The sequence below is a fragment of the Schistocerca americana genome, chromosome 4 (assembly GCF_021461395.2).
Source record: "Schistocerca americana isolate TAMUIC-IGC-003095 chromosome 4, iqSchAmer2.1, whole genome shotgun sequence".
NCBI lineage: Eukaryota > Metazoa > Arthropoda > Insecta > Orthoptera > Acrididae > Schistocerca > Schistocerca americana.
In genome coordinates, this window is record NC_060122.1 from 384,077,546 (window position 1) to 384,093,204 (window position 15,659).

Genomic DNA, 15,659 nt, shown 5'->3' on the forward strand with positions numbered 1-15,659 from the left:
AGTTCAAAGTTTATTTTCATAAATTCCACCTCCAATGTCAGTGCAGTTTCAAATTCTCTTCAAGACACAATGTGCACCCCTCCTGAGGTCGTCTTGGTGTTCTTTTATGGGGCAGTACTATTCATCAGCCAAGCAATAAATTCAGCTTGTGTTTTACTTTTTCTAAACAGACTTTGCCTTTCAATCATCCCAACAGGCAAAAGTCTAAAGAGGTAAGGTCTGGGGACCTAGATGGCCAAGAAAGTGGCTGTTTCTGGCAATCCATCTTCTAGGAAAAATTTGGTTTAAACAATGTGTCACTTGACAACTAGAATGTGCAGGAGTCCATCATGCTGGAAGAATTTACCCACCCTTGTAGCCAAAGGAACCTCTTCCAATAATTTGGGAAGCTTGCTTCCAAGAAAGTCTAGTTAGGATTGCCCTGTAACACAACAGGCCCACTCAACTGACTCTTTATCATACCACACCTTATCACATATTTACAGAGTAACACTCTCGAAAACTCTTTCCACAAAGGCATGTGGGTTTTTGTCAGACCATCAACATGGATTATTAGTGTTACTGATTCCATCACAAATGAAAGTGGCTTCAACAGAAACGGTGTTAGAAGATTACTTGGCAATTTGCAATTAGCCACAGAGAAAATTCCAATTTCCTATCTTCATGTCCTTCTCAAAGGTGCTGATTCTGCTGTAATAGATAAGGATGGAAGCTGTGCATATGTAATGTCAGCCATATTCCTGTATACAGAACACTGATACATGTAGAAATTCAGTGTCTGTTTATTGAATGACTATGTTCTATCAACTTCTTCTTTTTGCATCACATTCTGTTCATTTGCACATTCAGATGAAATATGATTCCATCAGTAAATCATTTACTATATTCTCTGTAAGCAACAGCAGTGTTTCCATCACAAAACACATACGTAAATATGATATTGGTATTTGTAATTACTTGCAGCATGCATAAATGATACAGTAAAAATGGCCAACAAATCAATATCACAGTTGAAAAACTCAGTTGTGTTAACTAAAGCACAACTTCACAACACGAACTTCAAAATATAAATGGCAATTGATATCTACAACTGTAGCAAGTGCAGTACCAACAAACAAAACATAAACTTCTGTAAACAATAAAATTAGACACATTTTGTGAGGAATGTTTAATTTGTATTAGTGTAAACTACTACTTCCTGGAATATTAACTACTCTCTCTGAGATATCTTTTACGTAATATCTGCAAGCACTTTTTATTTGCTTAAAAATACATGATATTAGTTTTTGTAAGACTGAGGCTTAAACTGTATTCTGTGAAAGACTGTACACCTGATTGGGTACTGTCCAGTAATAATTTACTTCCTCCACCCATAGAGTTGTCAATAGCAAACTTCCCAGTTTTTTATTATTTTAAGTTCCAATTTGTCCTCTTAAATTATCCAGTGGATTACTGTAGCTAAAATAAATAAATAATGCAAAATAAATAAATAAATAATGCAAAATAATTAATAAGACGCTGTATAAAGTGGCAACCATGTATCCTGCAGAAATTTCTTCAATCACTACCTCTTGGACAACTACTCATTCCAGTCAGGCTTTTGCATTAGGAGCACATAGCTGTGTACTTGTGCTTGTATACCACATTTGTTTGCTCTGAGGAAGAGTGCAAGTTCGAAAGCTGAACAGCTCTTTGTTTACAAGCTAAATACTCTTTCCATACAGTGAGCAGTTATCTTTCATCACATTACTGCAGGAAAAGTATTGTTTGTTGTTGTGGTCTTCAGTCCTGAGACTGGTTTGATGCAGCTCTCCATGCTACTCTATCCTGTGCGAGCTTCTTCTCCCAGTACTTACTGCAACCTACATCCTTCTGAATCTGCTTACTGTACACATCTCTTGGTCTCCCTCTATGATTTTTACCCTCCACACTGCCCTCCAATGCTACATTTGTGATCCCTTGATGCCTCAGGACATGTCCTACCAACCGGTCCCTTCTTCTTGTCAAGTTGTGCCACAAACTCCTCTTCTCCCCAATTCTATTCAATACCTCCTCATTAGTTATGTGATCTAGCCATCTAATCTTCAGCATTCTTCTGTAGCACCACATTTCGAAAGCTTCTATTCTCTTCTTGTCCAAACTATTTATCGTCCATCTTTCACTTCCACACATGGCTACACTCCGTACAAATACTTTCAGAAACGACTTCCTGACACTTAAATCTATACTCGATGTTAACAAATTTCTCTTCTTCAGAAATGCTTTCCTTGCCATTGCCAGTCTACATTTTATATCCTCTCTACTTCGACCATCATCAGTTATTTTGCTCCCCAAATAGCAAAACTCCTTCACTACTTTAAGTGCCTCATTTCCTAATCTAATTGCCTCAGCATCACCCGACTTAATGCGACTACATTCCATTCTCCTCGTTTTGCTTTTGTTGATGTTCATCTTATATCCTCCTTTCAAGACACTATCCATTCCGTTCAACTGCTCTTCCAAGTCCTTTGCTGTCTCTGACAGAATTACGTCATCGGCGAACCTCAAAGTTTTTATTTCTTCTCCGTGGATTTTAATACCTACTCTGAATTTTTCTTTTGTTTCCTTTACTGCTTGCTCAATATACAGATTGAATAACATTGGGGAGAGGTTACAACCCTGTCTCACTCCCTTCCCAACCACTGCTTCCCTTTCATGCCCCTCGACTCTTACAACTGCCATCTGGTTTCTGTACAAATTGTAAATAGCCTTTCACTCCCTGTATTTTACCCCTGCCACCTTTAGAATTTGAAAGAGAGTATTCCAGTCAACATTGTCAAAAGCTTTCTCTAAGTCTACAAATGCTAGAAACATAGGTTTGCCTTTCCTTAATCTTTCTTCTAGGATAAGTTGTAGGGTCAGTATTGCCTCACGTGTTCCAACATTTGTACAGAATCGAAACTGATCTTCCCCGAGGTTGGCTTCTACCAGTTTTTCCATTCGTCTGTAAAGAATTCGTTATAGTATTTTGCAGCTGTGACTTTGAAACTGATGGTTCGGTAATTTTTCCCATCTGTCAACACCTGCTTTCTTTGGGATTGGAATTATTATATTCTTCTTGAAGTCCGAGGGTATTTCACCTGTCTCATACATCTTCCTCACCAGATGGTAGAGTTTTGTCAGGACTGGCTCTCCCACTGCCGTCAGTAGTTCTAATGGAATGCTGTCTACTCCCAGGGCCTTGTTTCGACTCAGGTGTTTCAGTATTGTATCTCCCATTTCATCTTCATCTACATCCTCTTCCATTTCCATAATATTGTCCTCAAGTACATTGCCCTTGTATGACCCTCTATATACTCCTTCCACCTTTCTGCTTTCCCTTCTTTGCTTAGAACTGGGTTTCCGTCTGAGCTCTTGATATTCATACAAGTGGCTCTCTTTTCTCCAAAGGTCTCTTTAATAGCTTAAAATACACTATTTGACATTTGTAATATTTAAACATATTTAGTGTTTAGTACATCATAGTCTCACCTGTTGGAGGAATATAAAATTCTCCCAACACCAACCAAGGAGAACACACTGTACAGTACTTGCTCATACAATAACTGGTTTGGTGGAAAATGTGCAGATGACAAGTTAGGTGACATATTTGCCTACAAAAAAAGAAGTGTGTGTTAGAAAAATGATCAGAAAAAATCAAGAATTTCTTAATAGTGTTATTAATGTTTTCACACATTTGTATTACATCTTAAATCAACAAAATGAAATAAGAAGGACAGGTAAGATATAATATAGTTGAATTTTGTTGTGTGTGTGCCTAATAATTTTTATTTATTTCTTGTTGATGAACAAAATACTTGTAGGTGTGACAGTCAGACATAATAAATTTTTTTCTTTTATTGCCAATGTGAATCTGTGACCTGGAGAAGTATGAACAAATACTGCAGTTTAACATACCATTGACAGTGAGGTGATTACAGATGGAATACAAGCTAAGAATGGATTAGGATGGGGAGGGAACTGGCCATCATTAATTGAATCAAAGACACCAGAATAAGCCGAAAGTTGATTTTCTAGACTGAACTTCACAAACTGTGAAAGACTAATTTGTAGAAATAATTCAAAAGCCAAGATTGCTTAGATACTGTTTACTGGATAACTGGTTTCAACACATTAAAGTTCCATCATCGGATCTGAATGTAGATCAACATTTATAAACCATTTGGATGTAACAATACATGAGCCAGACCAGCTGATATAAAATCATTGTCACAAAAAATAAAAAACAACTGCTCTCTTGGTCATTCTTTTCCATAAGATATAGAAAACCGCAGCCACATGATAAAACTATTTGGTACATGACTGCTGCTCGGGCAACAACACTCGGCTGACCATTGTTAACCTAACAGTGGTCGTGTACCAAATAGTTTTATCTTGTGGCTGCGGTTTTACATATCTAGTGGAAAAGAATGACAATGAGAGCAGCTGTTTTTTATTTTTTGTGACAATTATTTTATATCAGCTGGTCTGGCTCATGTATCGTTATATCCAAATGATTTATAAATGTTGATCTACATTCAGATCAGATGATGGCACCTTTAGTGTGTTGAAACTGGCTATCCAGTAAACAGTATTTAAGCGATCTCAGCTTTTGAATTATTTCTACAACAGTGTGATCACCCCACTATGCACTATGTGTTCACTACAAAAATTTAGGATTGTAGTATCTTTGTGCCTCTTTCAGTTCAGTGTATATGAACAATGACAGTTTCATTGTGACTCAGATTCCATGGTAAATTACAGATCTGGCTATAACTCACTGGATGAGATAGTTTTTCACAAGTGAAAAGCAACAGAACCATGCCAGTGAAGCAAAGCATTGTGCAAACGAATATATAGGTTGATGATCACTTACATGCCTCTGAAGGTACCAATGAAAAGAAAATGTTCAATTTCTAAGCTGTATTCATAACCAAAGGGAACAACAAAAATGAAAATAACTATGAACTCATAACATCAATAAATTTCAATATTTTTGAAATTATGAACACTTTTCTTAGATATGCTTGGGTAGCTATAGGATACAGAAGTATATCTTACTGCAATATTACCTGTAAAGTTGTAGACGCTATTGTCTACAGAAAAGTATATATCCTGGCTCTAGTCTTGACCAGGTCACAGAAGATATGAAAGCATTAACTAGAAATTTGAAAGAGGAGGACCAGGTACTGACATTTCAGAGGACAGGAGTACAGGGGGGGTGGGGGGGGGGGAGGGGTGCCGAGCAACAAGAAGGCTACAAATAAGGCAATAGTCTACACTTCACCAAATCTTCCATACTTGCCCTACCTGATTACCTGGCCAGGGAAGAACTCTTTGACTTATAGAACACTGAAAAGAACACGGTCTTACATTTAAGTTACAAATTTCTTTTTCTATTTGGAATATTTGGAGGGGAAGTTGTACAGTTTTAACATGTGGAATGGCACACATGACTATGGCTAATGTGAGAAATTTACTAATTGTCAAAGAGACTGTCACTCAAAGTGATATGACGGTAGCTGGAGAACTTAGTTGTGTCAAGGGCAGATGATATTCTCCCGAATGAACACATATAATAATACTGAATAAAACACAGGATCAACCTATATGTAGTCTTCTGGTGTGAAGCATCTAGAGTGCAAAAAATTATTTATTCTACAGAAGTCCACAATAAAAATAATGAGTAATGATGATAACTAAACATCTCACAGAAGCCTCATCAGGATCCTCCAGCAATTCACAGTCACAATACTAGAAGTAAGACTAATTTTCAAATACACTGTGCATCGCTCTTTTGTGCTCAGAATGGAGATTTACACTATGGGAATTTTCAATTTCCTCCCTGATGCCTACTCGCAACCAATTACAGGCTTCTCCACCAGAGAATAAAACTCCATTCTGTACCCAACATAGGGATATGTAGTCTACACAAAAATTAATTTTACTTCTAGTAATGTGATTGTACACTGCAGCGCTCACCCTAAATTCACTCTTTTTGTTGACAATAAATACTGTTAGGGAGTATATGTATGTTGACGATCCCTAGGTTCCTAAGAGGCTTCTGCAAGATATTCATTTATCAGCTTATTTCATGCTCCTGTTGAAGATTATCGATAGGAAGGTACTGAGTGGACATATGCAGCATATACTACAATCCCGTCTGCAGACCAACACAATGAGAGAGATACCTATGTGCACATCCACAGGCTGGTGTCACCTCAGTTTACTATTCATTAGATGCCTAGAGGCTTTGTGGAGTCTCATCCAGTGCATACCCATTGTTTTCTATTTTTGGAACCTGTAAGTCATTTTTATTTGTTCAGAATTGGGTAATATGAGTTTTTGTAAGACTGGAGGTCAAGATTTTTGCTGCAAACCAGTTTTAAACCTGTTTCATTATTCTTCTGTCTGTATCTGGCATGGTTGTTTTCAGGCCATTTACCAATATACATGTGTGATCAGCAAACATCATAGTTTTTTGAATTTCTCAAATGTTCCTAGAGCAGGACAAGCACAAAATCTTCCAGAACACCATGTTTAATGTTTCCCAACTCAGTTTTCTATTCTTAAGATATGACGCCATCCATGGAAAGTGAATGCTTAATCACCATACTATTTTAATTTCCCCAGTACAACATTACAGTCCCACACAATCAATTACCTAGGCAAGATTGTACAAAATGCCAACAAGGTAATTTCTTTCATTTAGTTTTAAAAGAGCTAAGTTTTCAAGATCGTACACAATCTGCTCAGTAGGAAAGTCTTTATGGAAGCCAAACTGAACAGTTGCTATAAGGTTATTCTCAATTAGATGATAAGTTACATTCTCAAAAACTTTTGAGAACAAATTTTGGAGGAAGATGGGTCAATAATTAGAGTTCAATTGCTTGTATCCACATTTATAAGTAGGTATTACTGCTGCATATTCTGGGAAGGGAAGACGCACTACCAGCTATCAAGATAATATGGCAAAATTGAAGCAGGAGCAGCAGCGGTGGCAGTAGTAGTAGTAGTAGTTGTTGTTGTTACTGTTTTTGTAGTAGCAGAAGTAACAGTAGTAGTTTGTTCATCGAGATACACTGTACATTGTGTGGATATTGGTGGAAAATACATAGAATAATAATAATGATGATGATGATGATGATGATGATGATAATAATAATAATAATAATAATTATTATTATTATTATTATTATTATTATTATTATCGAAATATCCATACCCACTACAACAAATATACAAAAGAAAACAGGAGAAAAAATTGAAAAACACATCCAACTGGCTGAGGAAGTCAAAGACATGTGGCATCAGGATAAAGTTGACATCATACCAATTATACTATCAACTACAGGAGTCATACCACACAATATCCACCAGTACATCAATGCAATACAGCTACATCCAAACATATATATATATATACAACTACAGAAATCCGTAATTATTGATACATGTTCAATTACCCGAAAGTTCCTAAATGCAATATAACACATACCGTACAGTTAAAAGGAAGTGACGCTTGATCAAGGTCCGCGTCACTCCATTTTTAACCGGACTTAACGTCTGAGATAGTGAAGGAAATAATAATAATAATAAAAGGGTGGCTCTGAGCACTATGGGACTTAACATCTGGGGTCATCAGTCCCCTAGAACTTAGAACTACTTAAACCTAACTAACCTAAGGACATCACACACATCCATGCCCGAGGCAGGATTCGAACCTGCGAATAAAAGGGTGTACAGCATCCTACATAATACAAGTATGCATCATACCCTTCACAATATCACATTCAAAATTGCACATACAACTTTAATTACACAAATGCATGAAAAAGATGTCTTACATGGAGTGTATAGCTAACATTTACATACAAATACCTAACAGTTCCAACACCTTTGTTCAAAATGGCAAGCATTTAATTAAAAATTGCTATTGACACATAATACATGAATATAATTAGTTACTACATGGTTATTTCAGGTATTCTTCTACACTATAACTGCAGTTAGTTATCAAAAATTTGAATACTGTTTCCTTAAACGAAAACAATATTTTTATTTCTTTAGTCTGTGCCATAAATTTGTTGTACAATCTAGTGCCTTGAATGTTTATTTGTTTTGTGCTAAATCCTTATTTACTCTTTTTATATGGATATCACTGTACATTCTTGTAAGAATGAAACTCTGAGCTCATTTTGAAATTGTCACTGTACCTTTTTGTATTAATTACACGTTTTATATGTAGATGTGTGGTAAGGATAGAATATTTACATGTTGAAATAACTTCTTGGAGGGTGTTAGCCTTGAACTGTTGGTAATAATTCTATTAGCTTGTTTCTGTATAGCGAAGATGTTTTGCATATTTGTCTTACTATGGCCCCAGAAGGTCAGGCCAGAGGTAATAGCAGAACACATGTAAGCAAAGTAGATAATTCTGCTACACTTTGTACTACACATGCTACTAATTACACATAACACAAAGCAAGTAGAACTTAACTTGCTAGTGAGATAGAGGCTGTGGGCTTTTTACAGTCTAAATTTTTATCTATACGGACAACTATAATTTTTGTGACAGCTACCCTCTGAATTACTTTATTTTGTATTCTGAGATCCAGGTTGGGATGTGACTTTGTTTTCCTGTAATGAATATAATACTGTAATAGTTCTTGAAATTATTAAGGTCAACTTATTCATTTCAAACCAATTTCATAAATATTCTAATGCTGGTCACAGATGTTGATAATATCTGGTTTATATCATTTACAACAACATTTGTATCATCAGCAAATACAGTTATGTGAGTGCCTCTGGTTGGACTCTTGTTATTATTCAAATGGCGCAGTCTGAATATTAGATCTGTAAACAATACTTTGTTTTTTAAAGTTTGCTGAAGTAATTTCTACTATCTGTTTCCTATTATGGAGATATCACTGAAACCATTTTTTTTGCCACTCCTCATGCACCAATAGCTTATAACTTGTCTACAGCTGAACAGTATTAAATGACATCAATAACACAGGCCAATGAAAAATTTTTTTAAAACTTTTTTTACTTTGATAGCTGATCTTTATATATTTTTATGAGCTGAATCCAAATCTAGCCTTAGCTTTTTGGATCACCCATAGTTTTTGAGCAATATGCTTTTTACTATATAGTATAAAAGTCCTATACTATACGGTAAACAGGGAAATTAATGAAATGTTTTGTTACAACATGGTTTGTATTTACAGTAAGCTACTTAACACAATGATGTGTGTTAACAGAGGTTTCACTTGTCAGCTGGAATTGGCTTGCATTTTCTCTCTCTTTTTTCTTTGACGCTTCTTGTGTAGCTTTTTCTATGATGAGTCACTTGCTGAACTCCTTCATGAAGTGACCAACAATAGTCCCCCATCATGTTGGTGTTCCAGCACCCTTCACAGTGTTTTTCCATCACTATTTTTGGATGAATCAATAAACAGCCTCCAGTCTTCCTTTTTGTATCCAATACCAAATTCATTCATTGGGCTGGGGATGTCTGAACAGTACACTAAATCACCTTCTTGTTGAAAAAACTTGGAGAGTTGCTGCACTCTCTTTCTATGGCCTGTGTTATTGATGTCATTTAATACTGTTCAGCTGTAGACAAGTTATAAGCTATTGGTGCATGAGGAGTGGCAAAAAAAAATGGTTTCAGTGATATCTCCATAATAGGAAACAGATAGTAGAAATTACTTCAGCAAACTTTAAAAAACAAAGTATTGTTTACAGATCTAATATTCAGACTGGTTCCAACTGCCAATAAGTTTTTTTTCTTTTAATGTAGAGCCAAGCAATTCAGCTTTTTCTTTCATTAAGCCCAGATCCCTAACCAAATTGTTAACCTCGGCCTGTGTACACAATTTTGGCTATAGACTTTCTGTATTACAATGGAATTCATCATCATCTGGTTCAACTAAATCAGATTATACATCAGAAAATACATATGTTGGAATAGAATTTAAATCATCTGGTGGTTCAGGAACTGGCAAATCTACACCATGCCCTACTGGTCAGATGACAGACATAAGGTTAGGGTAGCTTATTATTTTCTTGTTTTTCGAATTATGACCAGTAATATCAACACTGCAAAAGTAGCAATCATTGGAATGATTTCTTGGCTCCCTCCACATCATAGAAACAGCTAATCTAAAGGCTCTTTTCTCCCTTTTGGACCATTTTCTCAGATCTCCAACACACACATAACATACTTTATGCGGCACCCAAGACTTATCTTCATCACTAAGTTTAGATCCAAAGTATGATAGATAAACCTTTTTCACAAAGTCTGTAATGTTTTTTTGGTGTTTTTCAATCAAAAATTCACCACAAATATAAAACAAAAATTGTCAGCAGAGTCTTTACAACCATGATTAGACATTGTACTGATCACATGTACAGGAAATGGAAAAGTGAGCTTAGGTTGACAGTAGACAAAACACTATCTGTTAACACAAAAATAGAATCGACCTTTTTTAGCCAGCAACTGTTTTTCAGCAGTGCTCCCAACGTCATCTACATTCATTACACCTCCTTTTTAAATTATTTTAACTACATAAAAGCTGTTAAATTCTTTAAAAAATCACTTACTTTAATAAATTTAACTGTAAAATGTGAAGAAATGGTGGGTGATACAGCTTTTTAAATATCATATTTGGATTTCCCATCCTAAAAAACATAAGAATAAGGTATTTTCAGCAAAAAAGTTTTTCCATCATTGGCCTGTGTAATTCGAAGTTTATTCCTATTTTATTGGTTTACAGACAGGAAACTGAATATTTCAAGGTAACTTGTAATTCTGTGTTTCATGACTGTCTCTATTACTTTTGAAAATACAGATAACACAGATATTGGTCTATAGTCTCCTACTTCCTGTACATTGCTCTTTTTAAAGAATGGTTTTATTTTTGAAAATTTTAATCTTTGTGGAAACACTCCTTTTGACAATGATGTATTTATGATACATGATAGCGGTTCTGATATAATACAAGGATATTTAGTTATGACTGAACCAGGTACCTCACCAGTCCCTGACGACATTTTATTCTTCATTGTTTCTAGTATTTTAAGAAGTTTTAATTTGTTTGTGAAACATGCCACTATTGATTTTACACGTTTTTCTCTTGGAGCTGGGGTTCCGCTATTCCTAAAGCAATTTTTACTCAGGTTGACTGGATTATTTACAAAGTAGTCATTTATATAATTTGCAAGAGTAAGGTTTCTGAGTAACACTCTGTGTTCAACTTTTAAAAAGAATGTCATCTTGATTTTTAACATTTTTGTTTATTTCTTTTTTCTGCTACATTCCTTTTTGCTCTCAATTTGATTGCTGTCCCTGTAATTACTTTGTCATTGTGCATTGTCTTAGCGTGGTGTTAGACTATTCACAGTCCATCTCAGTAAATGTAACTGATCTGTCTCTGATGGACCACTTCTTGTTCCTGTGGTTTCAGCTAATGTTAAGAATAAGCCACTGCATTTAAGTATTTTAAACATAGCTGCGCAACAGCAACGGTTCCACGTAATAGGATTAAAAACAGCCGACCAGTTGCAAAGGATAAAGTAATCTTTACCTAGGTTTTGATAGGTTTAAATCTATCTTCTTCAGAAGGCGGCCTGAGGACAATGAACATCGTAATTTATATTAAAAGGTATGAAACATAAGTCAAGAATAGAGTTTAATATATATTAGGAGAATCTTGTATTACAAAATATGAGAAGGATTCCTGGTACTTACAGTATTACATTACCATGGAGTGATATGTCGTCGTCGTTTTTACAAACATCTGTATAGCTCCATTAGTCCAAATAAAATATAGCCCTGAGAATAGGGTTTGTCAGACAAATAAAAATAAGTACATGGAAGTTGGAGAGCGCATAAGCGACTGGGTAAAATCGGCCAGCGTAGTAGCACTGCAGCCAGGGAAAGGTGGCGCTCAGGTCGCAAACTATGTGCCGATTGGCGTACTGAAGCAACATGTAAAATATCCATATTAATTGCGACCTTAGATAGAGTGACAATAAATAAAAGGAAAGCATTTAACATCCCGTTATGACATTGTGGGAGCCTTAGGAACAATAACGTAGATACATACATCAAAAAGGCAGGTGGCGCTTACGCCATAAGTTACATGCAGTGGCATATACAGCCAGAATATAAAAGTTATATTATCATATTAGTGAAGCACGTAGATCGTATATAAATCAAAACTTTAAGAATAATCAGTAATGGCTCTTAAGACATAAATTACGAAACCTGGTCAACAATCCAGTTAATATACATTCTCAGGGAGCCAAGGTTTTGGAATAAGAGAAAATTACATGAGGGCCGATGTAGTGGCAGCCATACATCGTGAGAATACCACATTACATAAAAGATAGTGAGCTTAAAGATTTGAAAGTGCATTATAGCTTCCTGAGGAAATAGACTACTGAGGTTACCAACATTAATGTTATATATTAAACAGTATGGGTTTAAAGCCTTCGAAGAATTGTCTACAGGCAAGGTTCAACTGATCGTTCAGTATATTACCGTCTTTGAGCTCTAGATGTTTAAAAATAAATAACTCTTCCCACAGATCTAGTCTCCGTCCTTTGACTTGTCTGTGTAGGATAATCGTGTCTTCTAACTGTTTGGGCGTATGGCCTGCTATCAAGAGGTGTTCAGCAAAAGTAGAGTTGTGGATATTCGCTCCTTTTCTACCTAATAGATGTTCTTTATATCGTGTTTTCACAGCTCTGCCTGTTTGACCAATATAGTATGAGGGGCAGTTATTACAGGTTAGTTTGTAAATACCTGAATTAGAAAACCAATCACTGGCAATCTCTACTGACTGTATAAGATTTCTTTTTAAACTGTTATCTGTAGAGAAGGAGACGTTACAGTTATATTTTTTATTTAGAAGACGTTTAATCCTATATGATATGTTACCCAAGAAAGGGATGGAAACAATTTTTTTAGTTTCTGTGGTATCTGTGGGGAGGTTATTGCTCAAAGTCGAACATTTTTGGGAAATTTTCTTATTGAGCAGGTAATCGATCATATTCTGGTTGTACCCATTATTAACAGCGATTGCTTTGATGACATTCAATTCCTTCAGTTGATCCGCAGGCGATAAAGGAGTGGTTACCATTCGGTGAATGGCGGAATGAAAAAACGCCAGTTTATGAGATTTTGGATGAGTTGCGTCAGCAGGAATGACATTATCTGAATAGGTTTCTTTGCGAAAGATATTGAAATGGAAGGTATTATCTTGTATGGAAATTGTTAAATCGAGAAAATTAAGTTCACGTTTATCATTTTGAAGTTCTTTTGTGAAGGAAATTTTTTCATGTAAACCGTTGAAAGTATTGAAGAGCTGCTCTAACTCATGATCAGTGCCATCAAAAGCAATGAAAATGTCGTCAACATAACGTGCATAATAGCAGATATTGTAGCGTAATTCTGAACTTGAATTGAAGAATGTTGTTTGCAGGGCGTTGATGAAAACCTCTGCTAGAATACCGGCGAGGGGGCTACCTATCGCTAGACCATCTGGCTGTACATACATTTTCCCGTTAAATGTGAAATAATTGTATTTTAAAATGACCTTAAGCAAACCAATGAGTTCCGCAATCTGAGTTTCACTTAGTTTTTTATGCTTAAGAAGATTCTCTTTTACAAGGTCTATGGTGTCCTTCGACATCGTCAGCCTTTATACAAATGTCCCGGTTGATGAAACCATAGACCTTGTAAAAGAGAATCTTCTTAAGCATAAAAAACTAAGTGAAACTCAGATTGCGGAACTCATTGGTTTGCTTAAGGTCATTTTAAAATACAATTATTTCACATTTAACGGGAAAATGTATGTACAGCCAGATGGTCTAGCGATGGGTAGCCCCCTCGCCGGTATTCTAGCAGAGGTTTTCATCAACGCCCTGGAAACAACTTTCTTCAATTCAAGTTCAGAATTACACTACAATATCTGCTATTATGCACGTTATGTTGACGACATTTTCATTGCTTTTGATGGCACTGATCATGAGTTAGAGCAGCTCTTCAATACTTTCAACGGTTTACATGAAAAAATTTCCTTCACAAAAGAACTTCAAAATGATAAACGTGAACTTAATTTTCTCGATTTAACAATTTCCATACAAGATAATAACTTCCATTTCAATATCTTCTGCAAAGAAACATATTCAGATAATATCATTCCTGCTGACTCAACTCATCCAAAATCTCATAAACTGGCGTTTTTTCATTCCGCCATTCACCGAATGGTAACCACTCCTTTATCGCCTGCGGATCAACTGAAGGAATTGAATGTCATCAAAGCAATCGCTGTTAATAATGGGTACAACCAGAATATGATCGATTACCTGCTCAATAAGAAAATTTCCCAAAAATGTTCGACTTTGAGCAATAACCTCCCCACAGATACCACAGAAACTAAAAAAATTGTTTCCATCACTTTCTTGGGTAACATATCATATAGGATTAAACGTCTTCTAAATAAAAAATATAACTGTAACGTCTCCTTCTCTACAGATAACAGTTTAAAAAGAAATCTTATACAGTCAGTAGAGATTGCCAGTGATTGGTTTTCTAATTCAGGTATTTACAAATTAACCTGTAATAACTGCCCCTCATACTATATTGGTCAAACAGGCAGAGCTGTGAAAACACGATATAAAGAACATCTATTGCGTAGAAAAGGAGCGAATACCCACAACTCTACTTTTGCTGAACACCTCTTGATAGCAGGCCATACGCCCAAACAGTTAGAAGACACGATTATCCTACACAGACAAGTCAAAGGACGGAGACTAGATCTGTGGGAAGAGTTATTTATTTTTAAACATCTAGAGCTCAAAGACGGTAATATACTGAACGATCAGTTGAACCTTGCCTGTAGACAATTCTTCGAAGGCTTTAAACCCATACTGTTTAATATATAACATTAATGTTGGTAACCTCAGTAGTCTATTTCCTCAGGAAGCTATAATGCACTTTCAAATCTTTAAGCTCACTATCTTTTATGTAATGTGGTATTCTCACGATGTATGGCTGCCACTACATCGGCCCTCATGTAATTTTCTCTTATTCCAAAACCTTGGCTCCCTGAGAATGTATATTAACTGGATTGTTGACCAGGTTTCGTAATTTATGTCTTAAGAGCCATTACTGATTATTCTTAAAGTTTTGATTTATATACGATCTACGTGCTTCACTAATATGATAATATAACTTTTATATTCTGGCTGTATATGCCACTGCATGTAACTTATGGCGTAAGCGCCACCTGCCTTTTTGATGTATGTATCTACGTTATTGTTCCTAAGGCTCCCACAATGTCATAACGGGATGTTAAATGCTTTCCTTTTATTTATTGTCACTCTATCTAAGGTCGCAATTAATATGGATATTTTACATGTTGCTTCAGTACGCCAATCGGCACATAGTTCGTGACCTGAGCGCCACCTGCCCTGGCTGCAGTGCTACTACGCTGGCCGATTTTACCCAGTCGCTTATGCGCTCTCCAACTTCCATGTACTTATTTTTATTTGTCTGACAAACCCTATTCTCAGGGCTATATTTTGTTTGGACTAATGGAGCTATGCCGATGTTTGTAAAAACG

General features: G+C 35.9%; 1 protein-coding gene across 4 annotated transcripts in view; it reads right to left on the minus strand.

Moving 5' to 3' along the window:
• Positions 1–15,659, minus strand: part of LOC124612564 (probable tubulin polyglutamylase ttll-15) — a 70,355-nt gene that overhangs the window by 3,895 nt on the left and 50,801 nt on the right. For all 4 annotated transcript variants that reach the window (XM_047140841.1, XM_047140840.1, XM_047140839.1 and 1 more), the window contains exon 8: positions 3,511–3,632. In XM_047140841.1, coding sequence (XP_046996797.1) covers positions 3,511–3,632 — 122 coding nt within the window. The remainder of the gene's footprint in view (positions 1–3,510; positions 3,633–15,659) is intronic.